Raw genomic sequence first — 21,796 nt, 5'->3', positions numbered from 1 at the left:
ATGTTGGATTGCTTCAAATGTATACGAAATACGTGACATTCTTCATTTACTAGATGACTTCCTGACAATTGACCCACCACACTCTGACAAAGACAAAACTATGGCGCTGCTGTCATTAATGTTCAATACTCTCCGCATCCCTATGGCGCCACACAAAACAGTAGGCCCTTCTACATGCCTTGAATACCAGGGAATTATTCTAGATTCTGACAAAATGGAAGCCAGACTGCCGAAAGAAAAAGTGAATCAAATCTGTGAAATTCTCAGATCATTTCTCAACAGGAAATCATGAACAAAACGAAAATTCTGTCATCAATATCTCGACTTGAAATACAATACTATTAAGCTGTACCTAGCAGGGATACGTTTCCATTACTTACGGGAAGGAAATACTAACCCCTTTGCCAATTCAGAGAGGTTGGAGTACATATTGAAGGGGGTAAAACGAAGTCAAGCAATTACAGGAACAAACACTGAAAAACGTTTTCCAATCACATACAATATCTTATGTAGTATCACTTCTGCGCTACAGTACAAATTCTTCTCTTTCAACGTCGATCTGCTTCTGCTATGTGCATGCCAGATGGCCTTCTTCGGTTTCCTACGCTGTGGAGAATTTACAGTCAGGAACACGGTAGATACATCATCTGTAATACGACTGTGTGACATTGGGTGGTCGCAGGATAATTCCCATTATACAGTCATATTGCGGAGGTCAAAAACTGACCCATTTGGCAATGGGACACCGATCCATATTTTCAACATTCCAGCGCTAAACACACTGGGCTATATGAAACAGTTACTACTTCTTCGCCACCGTCAAGGTGCAACGAACTTATCACCTCTATTCTTTGATCAAGATAAGGGAATTCTCACTCGAGGACAATTCATTGGCTACTTACGCCACATACTAAGTACAATTGGACTGGATGTGTCCAAATTCTGTGGACACTCATTTCGTATTTGGGCAGCTACATCAGCTGCGGCAATCGGAATCGAAGATCACATGATACAGAATCTTGGCAGGTGGTCATCAAACTGCTATACTCGATATATACGGATTCCTAAGAAAGACATTCAGCAAGCACAAGTCAGCATGACACACACATAGAGTATTCTATATGCATCTGGAGGCTTATACTCTACTTTCATTCGGTCTCCACTAACTTTAACTGTCTTGGGGGCATTCGTTACATTCACTGCTCAGCATCCATTCCACTACTTTTGGGCCTTTTCCCCTTGTTCAATTACCCAAATACAGTTTACAGTCAGCTGAAAACTAATCAATCAGCTCATTTCGAATACAAATTCATTCACCTAGCTATGTCTGCCGGGTCCTCCCCGGGTGCTCTTCTTGGCGTATTGTAAATTCTCCCCAGTACAAATTCAACCTAGCTATGTCTGCCGGGTCCTCCCCAGGTAGCTAGTATACAGACGCCTGCCGGGTCCTCCCCAGGTGCTCTTCTCGACTTACTGCAAATTACCCCTGTACAATTCACCACCTAGCTATGTCTGCCGGGTCCTCCCCAGGTAGCTATGGTTACGACACCTGCCGGGTCCTCCCTGGGTGATCTTTTCGGTTAATATGTTTTACATTCAGGAGCACACATAGGACCTATCTGCTGGGACCTCCCCAGGTAGCCTATACTCCTTACACCTGCTGGTGATCTTCCCAGCTGTAAGTGGTGCTGAGTAGCCCTCAAGATAGCCAAAGTTTGTGTATGTATTTCGTTATTGATTTAACAAGTTGGTTTGTTACTAGGACATTAAAGTTCAAGTTTTTTCTAGACATACTTGCCAGTCTGACTACTTCATTCTACATTCACACAAGGACAGTAACAGGTACCCAATATGTGGGTATAAACTGCAAAATTAATAATGAACTAGCCTATGACATATGCCCCCACATACACACTTGCTGTAAAGTACTAAATAAAAAGAACAGTAACTGCAATGATAAGTAGATTGATCAACATTTGTTGAGAAAGTAAAAAAAATAATTGCATTGTCACACCACTTTAGACAACATTTCCTGACGAGAAACTATTTTTTCCTTTTTAGGGGTGTACCAAAATATGCCAATAACTTATTAAAACTAAAAGCTACATCAATGATATTTTCAGGACAAGTGCGCTTTGGTATCCCAAATGTATGTATCAAATTATATTGAATTTGAAGCGTGCATTCTTGAGATATAGAGTAATTACCAAAAACCATTAACTATATAAAGTGCTTGTTAGTCCCCGCCAGATGAGGGTCCGGGATAGAGACTTATGGATTGGGTTACGTCTGTCCATCAGTCCATCCAGAGCCGTTTCTTGGAGTTGCCTGGACCAATTTTTTTCAAACGTGGTACAGGGGCAACATACAATGGCATACATATGCACGTCAATTTGTTTCATGATACAATCCAATATGGCCGCCCAGCAGCCATTTTGTTTGCAAATTTTCCCTGTCTAAAGCCATGACTCAGACATGCTTGAAAAGATCTCATTCAAAGTTGGCATTAGCACAATGTTCTATAACATACATGTGCATATCCATTTTCGTCGTGATACGATCCAATATGGCTGCCTGGCAGCTATTTTGTTTGTGAATTTTCCATGTCCAAAGTCATAACTCAGACATGCTTGAACAGATCTCATTCAAAGTTGGTATTAGGACAGTGTTCTATGACATACATGTGCATATTCATTGTTGTCATGATACGATCCAATATGGCCGCCTAGCATCCATTTTGTTTGCGAATTTTCCATGTCCAAAGCCATAACTCAGACATGCTTGAACAGATATCATTCAAAGTTGGTATTAGGACAGTGTTCTATGACATACTTGTGCATATCCATATTCGTCGTAATATGATCCAATATCTGGCAGCCTTGCGATTTTTTCCATGTCCAAAGCCATAACTCAGCCATGCTTGAACAGATCTCATTCAAAGTTGGTATGAGGAAAGTGTTCTATGACATACATGTGCATATTCATTGTTGTCATGATACGGTCCAATATGGCTGCCTGGCAGCCATTTTGTTTGCGAATTTTCCATGTCCAAAGCCATAACTCAGACATGCTTGAACACATCTCATTCAAAGATGGTATTAGGACAGTGTATGTTCTATGACATACATGTGCATATCCATTTTCGTCGTGATACAATCCAATATAGCTGCCTCACAGTGATTTTGTTGGCGCAGTTTTCATGTCCAAAGCCATAACTCAGACATGCTTAAACAGGTCCCCCCCCTTGTACCCGACCCATCCTTTATTGTTGAATGGTTTATTCCATCACGTCATCTTGAAGAGTAGGCATGTCCCATGTCCAACGAGGAGACACAACATGAGTAGGCATGTTCTATATCCATTGAGCAGACACAACATGTCTAAGTCTGTTTGATTTAGGTTCACAAGTGTTGTTGTGTGATCAGAGTAGTGATATCAAGAAAATGACAACATAAACTGCCAGTTCCTTAAAACCCAATCATAGCGGGGCTATGTCATTCTCAATGACTTGTAAATATTCATGGGATGGTTACCAAAACCTAATCAGTTCTTGTCACTACCCTACAGAACACATGCAATACATTTCATTTGAATTGAGCCAGCCGTTTTGGAGACATAGTCAAAAAAAGTAGGACAGACTCGTATACCTTTTGATAAAGTGGCAATGTTGTGTTCGATCATTGGTTTTAATGTTCAAATTTACTCTGAAACCTGTTACGATGCTTACCATGAAGTATGTACACTTTCTCATTCGTAATTTTAGCAATGTTATGTGGGTTTGAATTTCGTTTATCATTTGCCGTGGAAAAATTGGGGTGCATATCCCGGGTATGTAGGGGATTACGAAAACCGAGTGAAGTCGAGGCAAGCTTTCCTGTGCTGAGAATAGGAGGCGGGCATTTGTACAACATTTTTGACTAATTACTTTCATTGGGGCTTGAAAAATCACAAATATAGAGCTAAATTTCTTGCATAAATCATGAAATTTCAAGACTTACTGAAGGCATGCAGTTTAAATCTGGTTATCAAAACATTACTGGAACTTTTGTGTAGTATACTCACTTCAGATATGACTGGTAAAACTGAAAATCAGTCAGAAACCATCCAAGCACAAAATCTTTCTGTTCGACTATGATACTTACCTGTTGGCAAAATACTGATGGGTAACCCGCATTAATTCCTCCAATCCATGCCAAGAAATTTTTGGCCCCGCCCCCTCCACCATACCTGGCTCAATATTTGGTTAGCTTAGTCTCCCACCTAAGTGGCAGTTCGCACATGCGTACTTTTATCGCATGGCGTACGAGTGTGTAGACAGATATTGTTTTTGTCTTCAAGTACCTTCCCTCCAATTCCATTATACACACTGGTTTTTCCACTTGGTTGGCTCTTTGGTTACCCTAAAGATCCTAGGATTACAGCTAAGTGTCGATTTATTGTCTCTCTCTTTTTGCGATAGAGATTTGTTGTGGTTTTTTTCTCCGTGCAGACGTTCCTTATATACGGACGTCATTGCCTTACCGTGTTGTTGTTTTTTCAGTCATTCTTTTCGTCATGACTAAACCTAAGAAGAAGGGTGTGTGTGGTCATGACATGCCTAAGCAGGATTGTCATTCTGTTTGTCTGTCTTGTCGGACGTGTTCGCAGTCCAAACCCTGTGAAGTTTGTTCTAGTTGGTCTGATGAAAATTGGTGTAAACTAGGTCAGACAAACTACGGTCATCTAAGCCGAGTGTGAGTGCCACCCAGGCTTCTGTCACTACTCCTGCGAGTGTACAGGCTTCGACTTTAACGGTAAGTTCTTCCGTCACAGCAGAACCGAAGTCAGGTAAGCTTTCTTCTTTTAGTTTTGTTGTTTTAAACCGTCCTTTTCAGGACGAACTGGGTAGTTGTGCTAGTGGTATGTGGTCCTCTCTCGGAGAGGGCTCGACGACCGTAGACACTATACAGCTATCACCCCCTAGTAATGTTCCTCGAGTAACTGTCACTTCTTCCTCTCCCCTGGGGGAAAGGTTGAGTGTACTTGACGAGCGTGTACAGGCGTGTACCTAGTCGGCAGGAGGTCTCTCCAGTTCGATCTAAGTGTCGAGCCAGGAGAGACATAGACGAAATGTCATTAAAGGCTCCCAGTGATGCCTCCTTTGGGGGAAATGAACCAGATACCCCCAGTGTAGTGGGGACTTTGCGTTCAACTTCCCCTACTCATGAAGAGGAGTTCTCCTTCCATGAGTGCATTCAATGGGTTTACAATCGGTATCCAGACCGTTGTCCTAAGCCTCCACCAGCTCCCACTATGAAGTCGGCTTTTGAAGAAATGGAAAAATCTCAACTGGTCAAGGAACCATCTACTCTTCCACTTTCTTCCATGTACTCAGGTCAACTGAATAAAATAACGTCAGAGGTTTTAGGCGAGGGCATTAAAGCTGCTGCGTTAAAACCTGGTCATTTTCCATGGTTAAAAAGTCGGTCTCGTGCATACAAGACTCACACAACCGACCCATGGATTGGTTACCCCAGCCTAGACACTGATGCCGAGGCTGTGGACGCCAAAGCCAAAACTTTCAACTCCGTGTCTATCCCCGGCACTCAGTTAAAGCAGTTAGGGGAGATGCACGCAAAAAGTATTCGTGCATGTTCTGTCATGGATTGGTTACTAGCCGTAGCAACGTCTGAACTACAGCAAGAAACCCCGGAGATGCCTAAGGTTCTCAGGCTATTGCGCATTGCAATGAAAGGCCTCTACCATGTCTCCGAATCTTCAGCGAGAGGACGGGCAGCACTTATTTGGATGGAGAGGGATGCCTTCCTGAAACGAGAGTCTATCTCGTTAACACAGGAACTGAAACAGGAAGCAAGAGGCTCCTCGTTTTCCACTTCCTCACTGTTTGCTGGTAATTTGACTTCCCTGGCCCAGCGGGCTAGCCAAGCAAAGCGGAGAGAACGGTTAATGTGGGAGTCACCATGAACAACCTCCACTCCAGCAAGCCCAAAGGATAACTGTACAAGTACTAATACGGTGCCTGCAAACAGAAATTTCCAAGGCAACAGGAGTAAATCTGGACAGTCTAGCAGAGGACGTCCACGTGGTAAACTGCGTAGTCAACGGGGTAGAGGCAAGCCTGGTCCCGACAAGCCCTTCTTTAGCAAGAGCAGTTTTAAAGAATCAGGCTCTGACTCGCAGCAGCACTTCTGACTCTCCACTTGGCAATTCGAGTACACAGCACTCCCGTTTAGGCTAGCCACTGCTCCCTGGGTGTTCACCCGGGTGGTAGTGGCACCAGTAGCCTGGTTACACTGACGGGCCACCCTTTTACATCCCTATCTCGACTATTGGTTGATACGGGATGCACAAAGGGAGGTATTATTCGAACGGATTCAACAGATATTGTTATTAATCCTTTCTCTGGGTTTTATCCCCAGTTACGACAAGTCAGCTCTCATCCCAAGTCAAGATACAGTATTCGTGGGAATGAGATTAATTACACAAAAGGGAGTAGCTTGCCCTACCCAAGAACAGATAGACAAGCTACTCTCAGTCATTCAGAACCTATGGCCACTGAGACAGATAACAGCGAAACATTTTCTGTCTCTCCTGGGCTTAATGGTGTCCTTGATCGATATAGTGCAATGGGCCAGACTCGGATCAGGCCAATTCAGTTGTATCTTCTCGCCCTTTGGCGATCCAGAGCAACCTTCTAAAAGGCAAGTCCATTTTGTACAGTCACACGGATCTGTCCCTGTACATGGATGCGTCACAAGAGGGCTTGGGAGGTCACCTAGACAGTCAGATGACAGCAGGTGTCTGGAACCCCCAAGACAGCTCTCACCACATCAATTGGCTAGAGCTAAAGGCAGTTTTTTCCTAGGTCTGCAAGACTTTGAGATGCTAGTGACAGGGCGCAGTGTTCTAGTCCACTCGGACAATACCACCGTAATGGCGTACATAAACAAGCTAGGAGGAACCAGGTCTCCAACACTATGTTACCTCTTATGGGAACTGATGTTGTGGTGCATAGACCAAATGATTCTTCTGTCAGCACGTCATGTGCCGGGGAAACTGAACGGCATTACAGATGCTCAATCGCGTCGCAAGAGAGTTCTTCCTACAGAGTGGGCAATCCCTGTCAAGATTGCTCACCGTCTGTTCGCCACCTTCATGAACAGAAAACTGCCTCTCTTTGTGTCTCCGATTCCAGATCCGAGAGCAATGGCAACCGACGCTCTGCCAATGTCTTGGAAAGGACTGAGCGCGTATGCATTTCCCCCCTTTGCACTTCCAATTGTACTGAGGAAAATCCAAGAGGAGAGTTCCTCAGTCATTCTTGTAGCGCCTCTGTGGCCAAACCGAAGTTGGTTCCCAGTATTGCTATTCCTTCTGGTAGACTTTCCAGTAGCTCTCCCAGATCAAGAGAACCTATCTCAGGGAAGGGGCATTGTTCACCCCAACCCGAGCTTGTTCCACCTTCACGCGTTCAGATTATCGAACGATCCCTCCGTTCGCAGGGATTTTTACTGAACAAGCTGCCTCAGTCATTGCCAGACCACAAAGAGACAGCACCCTCCATTCCTATGGAGAAAAGTGGAAAAGATTCTCTGATTGGTGTCGTAGAGGGCAGAAGGATCCTCTCGATCCATCTCCCCAGACAGTAGCAGTTTTTCTCTTATTTCTGTTTGAGGAGAAGAAGTATGAAATTAAGACTATTATCATGGTGTATCGCACGACGATAGCCGATACAGTCAGAAGCATCAGGGGACCAGAGTTTGGTCAGAATAAGATATTTTCTTATTCAACACCCTCCTAAACAAACGCCACTACCTCAGTGGAGTTTATTCTTAGTTCTTAGAGCACTGAGAGAGCCCCCTTTGAACCACTTCATCCCATCTCTGACCCAGATGGCTGGTAGAAACTGTCAAGTGAGCTTACAAGTAAGTTCCAGCTCTGCTTGTAAGTTAGAGAGAGTCACTGCACCTGAAGTCAGGGCTCTCTCGGCATCATGGGCTTTGTTCTCAGGGGTACCGGTAGCACAGATTCTACAGACAGGAACCTGGCGCTCCCCAAACTCCTTTATAAGTTTTTATATCAGGGATATGACACAGGAAGCTAGCAAGCTTCAGTCATTAGGTCCCTTAAGTTTCGGGCAGTCGGTAGTTGTAAATCAAAGATTTTCAACTAGAAATTGATAGGATATGGTGGTAGACTCCCACCTCCTTTCAGTCTGACACATTTGGGTTTTTACCCATCAGTATTTTGCCAACAGGTAAGTATCATAATTGAACAGAATTGAAGTTTCTACCGAAACTAATTTCTGTGAGACATGATACTTACCTGTTGAGCTCCCTCCCACCTTCCCCACAGTCTCCTTGTGAAATTTTTGTCCTCTTTGGAGCGATAAAAGACACAAGTACGCATGCGCGAACTGCCACTTAGGCGAGAGACTAAGCTAACCAAATATGGAGCCAGGTATGGTGGAGGGGGCGGGGCCAAAAATTTCTTGGCATGGATTGGAGGAATTAATGCGGGTTACCCATCAGTATTTTGCCAACAGGTAAGTATCATGTCTCACAGAAATTAGTTTCGGTAGAAACTTCAATTCAGAAAAAACATGAACAAGTTGCATTGTAACAAGACTTTGTTACCAAGACAACTGATGTCAGTATCCCCAATTACACCAAAATATCAATATACAGGATATTTTAGAATCCGAAACTGCTATTGATATGACATAAGTGTCCTTATGCAGGGTTTTGGGAGCAACTACATTGATGATCTTTTCAATCCAAGGTCATTGTCAAAACTCAAGGTCATCTTAAGTTTTGTATTTATTAAAACATTTTCGGAAACTTTTCTATAACTAATATCACACATGATCTTTACAGATGAAAATCAGTAAGAAATAACAAATTATATAATCTTTGGGAAAAAATACAGCACAGGCATATGCGGAGTTACTTTTATTAGAAAATTCTGTTTCCAAGACAACTGGTATCAAGATCACCAAATATGAAAGTTACAGAATATCTCAGGGTCCTGAAGTGCTTGATATGATGCAAATGTCTATATATACATTTTAGGGGATGGACAACTCGCTTATCACGCAATCTTTTTTATCCAAGGTCAAAGTCATATTCTAATTTCAAGGTCACCTCAATTTTTTAAGTTTCTTAACAAAATATGTTCCCAAGACAACTAGTATCAATATCTATGATTATACCAAAATATGATAAAAGCGCCAATGGCTTTGTAGCACAACTATTGATGATACACTTTAATTTTCTGTAATGATTAACAGGGTCTTCTTGCTAGACATACATTCTTTGAAGATTTATTCCCATGCCTTCCCATCCATGGTGTTAATGTTATACCTGCTATATACACCATCAATTAATGTTACTTTGGGCACTATCTTTTTTCTCAGCATATCTGAATACAATTTCACACTGCTCATTCATCTACCTTCCCATCACCAGTGTTATTTTGGCATTATATGTCACTGTTTACCCGTTCCTATTGGTGTGGTCTATTCACTTGCCTACCCATCCCTGTTTTGATAATTGTCAAGAAACCTATCATTTGACTGTTGCTAAGGGTGTGGTAATGGTTGCTCGGGCCAATTACATAAGTATGACACATTCACAATTTGCAGACTAACAGTAACATTTTCAGAATCATAGCCAAATTTCATCACCAGTTTTTTAGAGGTAAAGCTCAATACCAAAATCATTTGCATCACTGATCTACAAGACAGACAGACAGACAGACAGGTATTTTACCTTGAACCAATGTGTAGTTCAGTGTTCAAGTTAGGCAGAAAGAAACCTCAAGGAGAGTTTAATTTCAGTACCTTTCACACACAATTGTTACATTATGTTAAGTACCGCATAAAAACTTATGGTTTAATTAGATCAATAAAACAATAATTTCTGTATACTCTTTTTGCTTGACTGGCATTTCAACTAAAAAATCATGGTTTTTTACCATATTTCTAAAGGGATCATAATTAATATCTGATCTGTACATCCCCCAGAAACGTCCCTGTGAAATTTCAGCCAAATCAACCAAGTACTTTTGGAATTATAGACTTTTGACTAAAAGACACATTTTTAAACCTAATTTGCATATCACTGATGGGATCATCGTGTCAAGAACAAATCTAAATTTACATCCCTACAGAACGTTCCCACAAAATTTCAGGCCAATCTGCCCAGTAGTTTTTGAGTTTAAGTCTTTTTGACCAAACATCACATTTTTTCACCCAAAATGCACATCTCTGATGCGATCATTTTCATTTGAACAATTTTCCATCTAGACACCACAAGTAATGCCCCCACCAAATACCAAACCAATCGGCCTGGCGGTTTTTGACTTTAAGTCGTTTACATACTGGTACACACACACATTTCTCGATGACTATAGCACTACTGAACCTACTTCAGTTGTGCTAAAAATACTGAATAGATATCTTGTGGTCCCGAAGTGCTATAGATATGATGGAAGTGTCTGTACATAGGTTTTAGATAACTCACTTATCAAATGATCTTTTCAATCCAAGGTCGAGGTCATAGTCTCATTACAAGGTCACTTCAATTTTTCACTTTTATCAAAACACCCACAGAAATATTTTGCTATAAATTAGTACTGTCATAAAGTTTGTAGCAAAGGCATATTTAAGGTTAATTTACTATGGGATAAGTGAATTGTTTGGAAACAGGTTCTGGAGAGAAATGACGTCCGTACAACCAAGTAAACTAAGTACTATAAAGACAGCTACTCACACTTTATTGACATCTAACAAAAACTCCTACAGATCATACAGAAACAAAGGTTTTCATAGGTTTTCCAACATTCCATACATATTGACACGAATGTGATATTGACCTCCTTTCGATTGGTCAAGTAATATAAAATATGTCAAAAATTGTACTTCAAACCATGTAAGGTAACTCTTGTTTTCAGCCACTTTTTTGACTTTGTGGTTTGATTTCTTACACCACAGACAAGTCTGTGCTTACATCAATACTTCGGTTAGTTTTCAAGATGAGCAGATCACTTTCAAAATAACAGAGCTGGCCAAGAATTACCCTGAGATCACATGATAATTACATGATCAACTCCGAGACGGATGTTTCAAATCATTCAAATACCATAACTAGGATTGTCCCAGACAGCCAATTCCCTTTGGGGCTGGTGTTGCCTACCCTTCTTTTAATGTCTTCGAGTGGGTGAAGTAGTTCATAATGATTGGCTATTCATATTGTGATGTTTTACATCGATAATGTCAAGTTCCTTTTGAAAATAAAAGATACACAGGTGGAATTGGCATCCAGAGTGGCAGCTTGTTATGGTGTAGACTTTATGAATGTACACTAGAGACAGTATATTGATGTTTATTGTAATAACTGATTAAAGCATAGAGGACGAACGCATATGTTCCAATGTAGTGAATATCTAATATATATTCACAATCACGTGCTTGATAGACACAAAGACCACACACTACTACTTCGCGCCCGCTCCCTAGTATATTTTTTCCCTAGAATTATCCAGCCTCATACCAAGCTCTCAACCATTGCCTGACCACTAACTGCCTACCTACACACACAAACAAACAAACACACATACCCTAATACATGGTGACACACACACACATATTGTCATCTTCACAGTCTACAATTTTTTTTTTCTGGTTCTTTCATAACTAGGTGAAACTTTACAGGAATTTGTCAACCAGATGCCACAGACAGAAGAAGAGATGTTGCAGATAACTGGTGTAACTGAACAGAGCATGAAAAGATTTGGTCAGAAATTTCTGAATGTTATATGTAAATACTCCACCACAGTATCAGGTATGTTGTCTTACATCTCATTTAATGTTATTTGTAAATACTCCACCACCATATCAGGTATGTTGTCTTACATCTCATTCAATGTTTTATGTAAATATTCCACTACAGTATCAGGTATGTTGTCTTACATCTCATTCAATGTTATATGTAAATACTCCACCACAGTATCAGGTATGTTGTCTTACATCTCATTCAATGTTATATGTAAATACTCCACCACCATATCAGGTATGTTGTCTTACATCTCATTCAATGTTATATGTAAATACTCCACCACAGTATCAGGTATGTTGTCTTACATCTCATTCAATGTTATATGTAAATACTCCACCACCATATCAGGTATGTTGTCTTACATCTCATTCAATGTTATATGTAAATACTCCACCACAGTATCAGGTATGTTGTCTTACATCTCATTCAATGTTATATGTAAATACTCCACCACCATATCAGGTATGTTGTCTTACATCTCATTCAATGTTATATGTAAATACTCCACCACAGTATCAGGTATGTTGTCTTACATCTCATTCAATGTTATATGTAAATACTCCACCACCATATCAGGTATGTTGTCTTACATCTCATTCAATGTTATATGTAAATACTCAACCACAGTATCAGGTATGTTGTCTTACATCTCATTCAATGTTATATGTAAATACTCCACCACCATATCAGGTATGTTGTCTTACATCTCATTCAATGTTATATGTAAATACTCAACCACAGTATCAGGTATGTTGTCTTACATCTCATTCAATGTTATATGTAAATACTCCACCACAGTATCAGGTATGTTGTCTTACATCTCATTCAATGTTATATGTATATAATCCACCACAGTATCACATATGTTGTCTTACATCTCATTCAATGTTATATGTATATAATCCACCACAGTATCAGGTATGTTGTCTTACATCTCATTCAATGTTATATGTATATAATCCACCACAGTATCACATATGTTGTCTTACATCTCATTCAATGTTATATGTAAATACTCCACCACAGTATCACATATGTTGTCTTACATCTCATGCACAGCCTCATAAAAAGAGTTGTACTTGCTTATATTACCAAATCATCTGGTTTAGAGGAAGTCTGTTGTATACTGGGATAAAACATTTAGAGGAAGTCTGTTGTATACTGGGATAAAACATTTAGAGGAAGTCTGTTGTATACTTGGTTGAAACATTTGGAAGAAGTCTTTTGTATACTGGGATGAAACATTTAGAGGAAGGTTGTTGTATACTGGGATGAAACATTTAGAGGAAGTCTGTTGTATACTGGGATGAAACATTTAGAGGAAGTCTGTTGTATACTGGGATGAAACATTTAGAGGAAGTCTGTTGTATACTGGGATGAAACATTTAGAGGAAGTCCGTTGTATACTGGGATGAAACATTTAGAGGAAGTCTGTTGTATACTGGGATGAAACATTTGGAGGAAGTCTGTTGTATACTGAGATGAAACATTTGGAGGAAGTTTGTTGTATACTGAGATGAAACATTTAGAGGAAGTTTGTTGTATACTGGGATGAAACATTTAGAGGAAGTTTGTTGTATACTGGGATGAAACATTTAGAGGAAGTCCGTTGTATACTGAGATGAAACATTTAGAGGAAGTTTGTTGTATACTGAGATGAAACATTTAGAGGAAGTCTGTTGTATACTGGGATGAAACATTTAGAGGAAGTCTGTTGTATACTGGGATGAAACATTTAGAGGAAGTCTGTTGTATACTGGGATGAAACATTTAGAGGAAGTCTGTTGTATACTGGGATGAAACATTTAGAGGAAGTCTGTTGTATACTGGGATGAAACATTTAGAGGAAGTCCGTTGTATACTGGGATGAAACATTTAGAGGAAGTCTGTTGTATACTGGGATGAAACATTTAGAGGAAGTTTGTTGTATACTGGGATAAAACATTTAGAGGAAGTCTGTTGTATACTGGGATGAAACATTTAGAGGAAGTCCGTTGTATACTTGGTTGAAACATTTAGAAGAAGTCTTTTGTATACTGGGATGAAACATTTAGAGGAAGGTTGTTGTATACTGGGATGAAACATTTAGAGGAAGTTTGTTGTATACTGGGATGAAACATTTAGAGGAAGTCTGTTGTATACTGGGATGAAACATTTAGAGGAAGTCTGTTGTATACTGAGATGAAACATTTAGAGGAAGTCTGTTGTATACTGGGATGAAACATTTAGAGGAAGTCTGTTGTATACTGGGATGAAACATTTAGAGGAAGTTTGTTGTATACTGGGATGAAACATTTAGAGGAAGTCTGTTGTATACTGGGATGAAACATTTGGAAGAAGTTTGTTGTATACTGGGATGAAACATTTAGAGGAAGTCTGTTGTATACTGGGATGAAACATTTGGAAGAAGTCTGTTGTATACTGAGATGAAACATTTAGAGGAAGTCTGTTGTATACTGGGATGAAACATTTAGAGGAAGTCCGTTGTATACTGAGAGGAAACATTTAGAGGAAGTCCGTTGTATACTGAGATGAAACATTTAGAGGAAGTTTGTTGTATACTGAGATGAAACATTTAGAGGAAGTTTGTTGTATACTGAGATGAAACATTTAGAGGAAGTTTGTTGTATACTGAGATGAAACATTTAGAGGAAGTCCGTTGTATACTGGGATGAAACATTTAGAGGAAGTTTGTTGTATACTGAGATGAAACATTTAGAGGAAGTCTGTTGCATACTGGGATGAAACATTTAGAGGAAGTTTGTTGTATACTGGGATGAAACATTTAGAGGAAGTCTGTTGTATACTGGGATGAAACATTTAGAGGAAGTCTGTTGTATACTGGGATGAAACATTTAGAGGAAGTTTGTTGTATACTGAGATGAAACATTTAGAGGAAGTCTGTTGTATACTGAGATGAAACATTTAGAGGAAGTCTGTTGTATACTGAGATGAAACATTTAGAGGAAGTCTGTTGTATACTGAGATGAAACATTTAGAGGAAGTTTGTTGTATACTGAGATGAAACATTTAGAGGAAGTCTGTTGTATACTGGGATGAAACATTTAGAGGAAGTTTGTTGTATACTGGGATGAAACATTTAGAGGAAGTTTGTTGTATACTGGGATGAAACATTTAGAGGAAGTTTGTTGTATACTGGGATGAAACATTTAGAGGAAGTCTGTTGTATACTGGGATGAAACATTTAGAGGAAGTTTGTTGTATACTGGGATGAAACATTTAGAGGAAGTCTGTTGTATACTGAGATGAAACATTTAGAGGAAGTCTGTTGTATACTGGGATGAAACATTTAGAGGAAGTCTGTTGTATACTGAGATGAAACATTTAGAGGAAGTCTGTTGTATACTGGGATGAAACATTTAGAGGAAGTCTGTTGTATACTGGGATGAAACATTTGGAGGAAGTCTGTTGTATACTGGGATGAAACATTTAGAGGAAGTCTGTTGTATACTGGGATGAAACATTTAGAGGAAGTCCGTTGTATACTGGGATGAAACATTTAGAGGAAGTCTGTTGTATACTGAGATGAAACATTTAGAGGAAGTCTGTTGTATACTGAGATGAAACATTTAGAGGAAGTTTGTTGTATACTGGGATGAAACATTTAGAGGAAGTCTGTTGTATACTGAGATGAAACATTTAGAGGAAGTTTGTTGTATACTTGGTTGAAACATTTGGAAGAAGTCTTTTGTATACTGGGATGAAACATTTAGAGGAAGTTTGTTGTATACTGAGATGAAACATTTAGAGGAAGTCTGTTGTATACTGGGATGAAACATTTAGAGGAAGTCCGTTGTATACTGGGATGAAACATTTAGAGGAAGTCTGTTGTATACTGGGATGAAACATTTAGAGGAAGTCTGTTGTATACTGGGATGAAACATTTAGAGGAAGTCTGTTGTATACTGGGATGAAACATTTAGAGGAAGTCTGTTGTATACTGGGATGAAACATTTAGAGGAAGTCCGTTGTATACTGGGATGAAACATTTAGAGGAAGTCTGTTGTATACTGGGATGAAACATTTAGAGGAAGTCTGTTGTATACTGGGATAAAACATTTAGAGGAAGTCTGTTGTATACTGGGATGAAACATTTAGAGGAAGTCTGTTGTATACTGGGATGAAACATTTAGAGGAAGTTTGTTGTATACTGGGATGAAACATTTAGAGGAAGTCTGTTGTATACTGGGATGAAACATTTAGAGGAAGTTTGTTGTATACTGGGATGAAACATTTAGAGGAAGTCTGTTGTATACTGGGATGAAACATTTAGAGGAAGTCCGTTGTATACTTGGATGAAACATTTAGAGGAAGTCTGTTGTATACTGGGATGAAACATTTAGAGGAAGTCTGTTGTATACTGAGATGAAACATTTAGAGGAAGTCCGTTGTATACTGAGATGAAACATTTAGAGGAAGTTTGTTGTATACTGAGATGAAACATTTAGAGGAAGTCCGTTGTATACTGAGATGAAACATTTAGAGGAAGTCTGTTGTATACTGAGATGAAACATTTAGAGGAAGTCTGTTGTATACTGGGATGAAACATTTAGAGGAAGTCTGTTGTATACTGGGATGAAACATTTAGAGGAAGTCTGTTGTATACTGGGATGAAACATTTAGAGGAAGTCTGTTGTATACTGGGATGAAACATTTAGAGGAAGTCCGTTGTATACTGGGATGAAACATTTAGAGGAAGTCTGTTGTATACTGGGATGAAACATTTAGAGGAAGTCTGTTGTATACTGGGATGAAACATTTAGAGGAAGTCTGTTGTATACTGGGATGAAACATTTAGAGGAAGTCTGTTGTATACTGGGATGAAACATTTAGAGGAAGTCCGTTGTATACTGGGATGAAACATTTAGAGGAAGTCTGTTGTATACTGAGATGAAACATTTAGAGGAAGTCTGTTGTATACTGAGATGAAACATTTAGAGGAAGTCCGTTGTATACTGAGATGAAACATTTAGAGGAAGTTTGTTGTATACTGAGAGGAAACATTTTGGAAAATTATAAACATTGCAAATTAATTGCCTCACCATTGTTTAGGTAAGGGTTTACGAGGTGTGACATTCCTATCTTTGTTAGCTTCCCACCTCATCCCTTAAATCATGGTTCTAAAATTGACTTTAATTAATCACTAAATTGTTGAGCCATAGCCTAGCTCTTCTTACACGATGTCCAGAGGGAAAATATACAATATCTACATTCCATGCTTTGATTCAGAATAGAACTTACAGTAAAGCATTATTTCATAGTAGGTAGCATAATGCCTTTAACTTATAAGAACTTTACAACAAGTTCAAGTAGTCTTTATCAGTTTAGCATATCATAAATGACAAAATTTGTTATTTCAACAACAGACTTCAGTAATACCAGGGTCAGGTCAAGTTGTAAACGTACCAAGAGAAGACAAACAGGAGATGGTAACAAAGCTAAAAGAAGTAAAATGACATCAGCAACCAGTCAACAGAGGTGAATTATTTTATATTCCTTGCTTGTTGCTAGATACAAAGATGTAAACCCCAATACCACCTGGCACATGAACATGTATGATACCAACCACAGTCCTTCCGTCTATAGAAGGACTGCATTAAGGGATGGAAAGTCAGTCTGTCTGTCTGTCTGTCTGTCTGTATCATCATTTTCTCATAAACTGCTGGCTCAATTTAACCCTTTCACCACGAGAACCCGGTATACCGGGATGCGCTAGGGCGCCCACGAGAACCCGGTATACCAGGACGCCAAAGTTCATTCACCTTCATCGCCGTAAAACCGTTCAACGGCAGCTAGTGCTGCAAAATTTGCTGCCATAACTAGTTCCACGCATGCGTATTAGCCTTGTTTATCTATACTGCCATTTTGAATGCGTGACAGTGAACGGTAACTGAAGTACGGCCCCAAAAAAGAGCGTTTTTCGCCAACAAAATCGAATTTAAACATGGCGGAGGTAATTAACGGCTCCCATAGCATGGTCTACGGTAGAAATTATGGCACTGTCCTTGGATATTTCGACAGAATTTGACTCGAAATACATCGTTGAATACAAGTGTTTAGTCGTGGGAACACATTGTACTCGTGTGTAAGCATCAAATTCCCGCTTCAGTCTATTTGAGCTACCGGCAGCAATTTACGTCTGAATTTTTGAATGTCGGCAAATTTACGCAATCTTGTGACAGGTACCGATGCCCATACTAACGTCTTGGTTGTAATTTTTGGCTATAAAATGGATTATTTTGGTTTTATTTCTTTTTGTTACGGCTTAATACAAACTCAGTGTGTACAGTGGAGTGGAGGGAAACTTGTGCATGATCGGGGTGATTTTCTAATTGGATTTTTTACATGCGATTTTCAGCGTAAAATTCAAAATTTCAACATGGCCAAAGCAAAACTGTCTCCCCTAACATCGTTTACAACGTAAATAAAGGTGCTGTTCGTAGAAATTTTCAATAAATTTCGACTGTCGATACATTGTTTTATACAAGGACATGGCTGTGTGAACTCAAAACAGTTTATGTAGGGATCAGATTGCCGCAACGTTAGTTCAAAGTTCCGACTGCATATTTGCTCTTGAGGATAAGCATGTCGGCAAAAAGCGCCACTTTGGCATCCCGATTCGGACTCACATACTTCCAACTTGTGGGCATTTTGTAATGATTTTGGGCTTAAATTTAGTGGTAATTTTTTGTTGTTCTGTCAAATAATGAATTATATTTACTCAAACTAACTTTGCAAAAGGTATTGAGGTGACGACTTCAGATATTTTAGTACACTTTCATTGCCGGTGCGGTTATGCCATACTACAAAGTCCACCCACTGGAGGCCCACTACATACATTTGTCCCTGGACTTGATAGTAGTAGTTGTGTGTCTCCTTCAACCATCTGTTACAAACACCAGCATGTACACTAAATGTCAAGATGTACCATGTTACAAACACCAGCATGTACACTAAATGCCAAGATATACCATGTTACAAACACCAGCATGTACACTAAATGCCAAGATATACCATCTGTTACAAACACCAGCATGTACACTAAATGCCAAGATATACCATATGTTACAAACACCAGCATGCACACCAAATGCCAAGATGTACCATCTGTTACAAACACCTGCATGTACACTATAAATACCACTTCAGTCAAGCAAGGAGTAACAAGCAGAACATGTTATAAACATTGGTGAAAATTATTAAACAAATGAACTGGATTAATAATACTTGGCACAGCATGTTGGAAGTACAGAGACTTGTATAAATATTTGTTGTGTCAACATTCCTTCATTAGGAATGAGTGACCATTTTCCAACCATATTAGTTAGCTAAATGAATGTTGTCGGAAAAGATACTTCAACCAAAATTACATATCGGTATTACAAAAATTTTGACAAAACAAATTTTCTTAGGGAACTTGATGAGCTCCCATGGTCAATTTTGGACTACCCAAATGATTGTTTCGAAAGTTGGCACGAAATGTTTATTGGTATATTAGATAAATATGCTCCCTGGCGTGAAAAACGTGTCAAAAAACCAACACAACCAGAATGGTTGTCAGATGATATTCTAAATGCTGTTCACACTAGAGATAGCTTGAAGGCATTGAAAAAACGTACCGATTATAAACTTTAGAGACATAAAGTCAATAAAATGGTTAAAAAGGCCAAAACTGAGTATTACATATCTCTCATAGAGGAAAACAATACAAATACTAGAGAATTATGGAAGCACATGTCTGAACTGGTTCCTAAGCAGTCAAACAGCTTTCCCGCTTCATTGAAAGTAGAGGGAGCTGATATTACAGACCCAATGGAAATTGTAAATTCTTTTAACAAATTTTTCACAGATATTGCAAATCGCTTTACTGAAGATTTTCCTGTTTCAATCACAGACTTTGCAAAACTCAGAAATTATGTTCATGACAATTTGGATCCAGAAGTGTATTTCAAAATTCCTCCAGTAAGTGAAGAATTTGTGATAAAAGAATTGTCAAGTTTAAACACATCCAAAGCTACTGGACTTCATCAATTAAGTCCAAAGATTCTCAGATTATCAGCAACTAAAATAGCCAGGTCACTGTGTTACATCTATAATTTAAGCTTAAAATGGGTTTTTCATGCGTTATGTGCTATGTAAAATGGTCCACACTTGGTCAAAAGCTATGGATGATGGTAATCTAAATGGTGTTATTTTTATTGACTTACGTACGGCTTTTGACTTGGTGAACCATGAATTACTTCTCAAAAAACTTGAAAACTACAAATGTGATACCACCTCTTTAAATTGGTTTAATTCATATCTTTCAAATAGGAAACAAGTTGTGCACTTTCAAGGAAAGATTTCGGATGCCCTGCCAGTCTGTAGAGGGGTTCCTCAGGGTAGTATCCTTGGGCCTCTTTTTTTTCATATTATTCCTTAACGATTTACCAATAGTTGTTAGCAATCCTATTGAAATGTATGCCGATGACTCTACAATTATGGCAAAAGGAAAAACTCTCACTGAAATTGAAAAAACTCTAAATGATGACCTTGAATCAGTTAGTCATTGGTGCATGCAAAATAAAATGGTTGTAAATACAAGCAAAACAAAGACCAGAGATTGTCACATTTACAAAGAAACACACTTCATTGTAAATTTGGTCAGGATACTTAGCAGTGTGTAAATGAAGAGAGACTTCTGGGAGTTGTTGTTGATCAACACTTAAACTGGAAGACAAACACTGATTCAATTTATAAAAAGGTCAATTCACAAGTTATTTAAATTAAAAGAAACACGCTGTTAACATGTTATGATGGACTTCAATTACAACTATCCTATAAAGGAACTTTTTTAAATCTAAATGCATATTATGCCTTTGCCTGATAGAATTACATACAAGAATGTGTGTTTAGTGTTTAAATCCTTGAAATGTATGGTTCCATCGTATACGACGGAAATGTTTCAATTTGTCAATCAGCGTCGTAGCTGTACGACAAGAGCTAGCTCTCAAAATAAGTTAGATGTCACCAGAGCCAAACTAAATGTTGTGAAAAACTCATGGTCAATACAAGGTGCTATTGGGTGGAATAAGCTGAAAGCATAAGTAAAGTCTTCAGAGACACTTGCCTCTTTTAAAAGCAGTTATATAAAACATTATTGGAAAGAATTTTAACATGTATCTTTGTTTTATGTCCTCTTAACAACATGTTGGTATGTGATTGTTGTATTTTATATTTTTGTTAAATTTTTGAGGGCCCTGGGGGAGATAAACTCTTTTTAGAGTTTACCAGGCTACCCTCATTAAACAAGGTCAAATAAAAATAATAAATAAAATTACATTTCATCTTTTGACAAGGACAGGTGCACTGTACAATATCTTACCCACAGCTCTCTCTGATTGGTATGCCTGGAAGTTCCTTATTTTGTAACTTCGTCAATAACCCATATTTGTCAACATTTTAAGCATCGTAGTTACATTTAATCAATATGTAACAAAAGTATGTTTAGGAATCAAAATTAAAGTTCTAAATTTTGTATGTGAATAAAACACTTTCCAATGTCAAAGTATCACTAACTTGGGTAGACAGTGTGTGGGATGAGTTTTAGTATGCAAATTTCTTTTGTCATAATCTCAAACAAATCTATATCTTTAGCAGTCATAACAGGTGCATATATTTCCTTAGTTTCGTATAAAATATTTTGCATGTCTTTCAAGAAAATCTGTTGACAAATTTCTTAAATTGCTACTCCTACAATAAATCATTGATACCAGAACCAATGAAAATATGTATTCAGAAACTCATTAGTGTCAATTCTACATTTTGAAAATGGCAAAAATATTCTCACAAAATCCTGTACACAGGTGAGATTTGCCTGACTTCAAGGAGATGTCCAACAGTACAAATCAGAGAGAGTTGTGGGTAAAGTATTGTACAGTGAAGTATGGCCATTTTAC

At 38.8% G+C, this 21,796-nt stretch overlaps 1 protein-coding gene across 1 annotated transcript in view; it reads left to right on the top strand.

Annotated features, from left to right (window-relative positions):
• Positions 1-21,796, top strand: part of LOC144443580 (recQ-like DNA helicase BLM) — a 125,489-nt gene that overhangs the window by 102,558 nt on the left and 1,135 nt on the right. Inside the window, exons 13-14 of the mRNA XM_078133118.1 lie at positions 11,700-11,843; positions 17,225-17,336. Of these exons, the coding sequence (XP_077989244.1) occupies positions 11,700-11,843; positions 17,225-17,336 (256 nt within the window). The remainder of the gene's footprint in view (positions 1-11,699; positions 11,844-17,224; positions 17,337-21,796) is intronic.

This window comes from Glandiceps talaboti, chromosome 12 (genome assembly GCF_964340395.1).
Source record: "Glandiceps talaboti chromosome 12, keGlaTala1.1, whole genome shotgun sequence".
Lineage (NCBI taxonomy): Eukaryota > Metazoa > Hemichordata > Enteropneusta > Spengelidae > Glandiceps > Glandiceps talaboti.
Note: the sequence above shows the minus strand (reverse complement) of the source record. Positions and strands in the feature narration are given on the sequence as shown.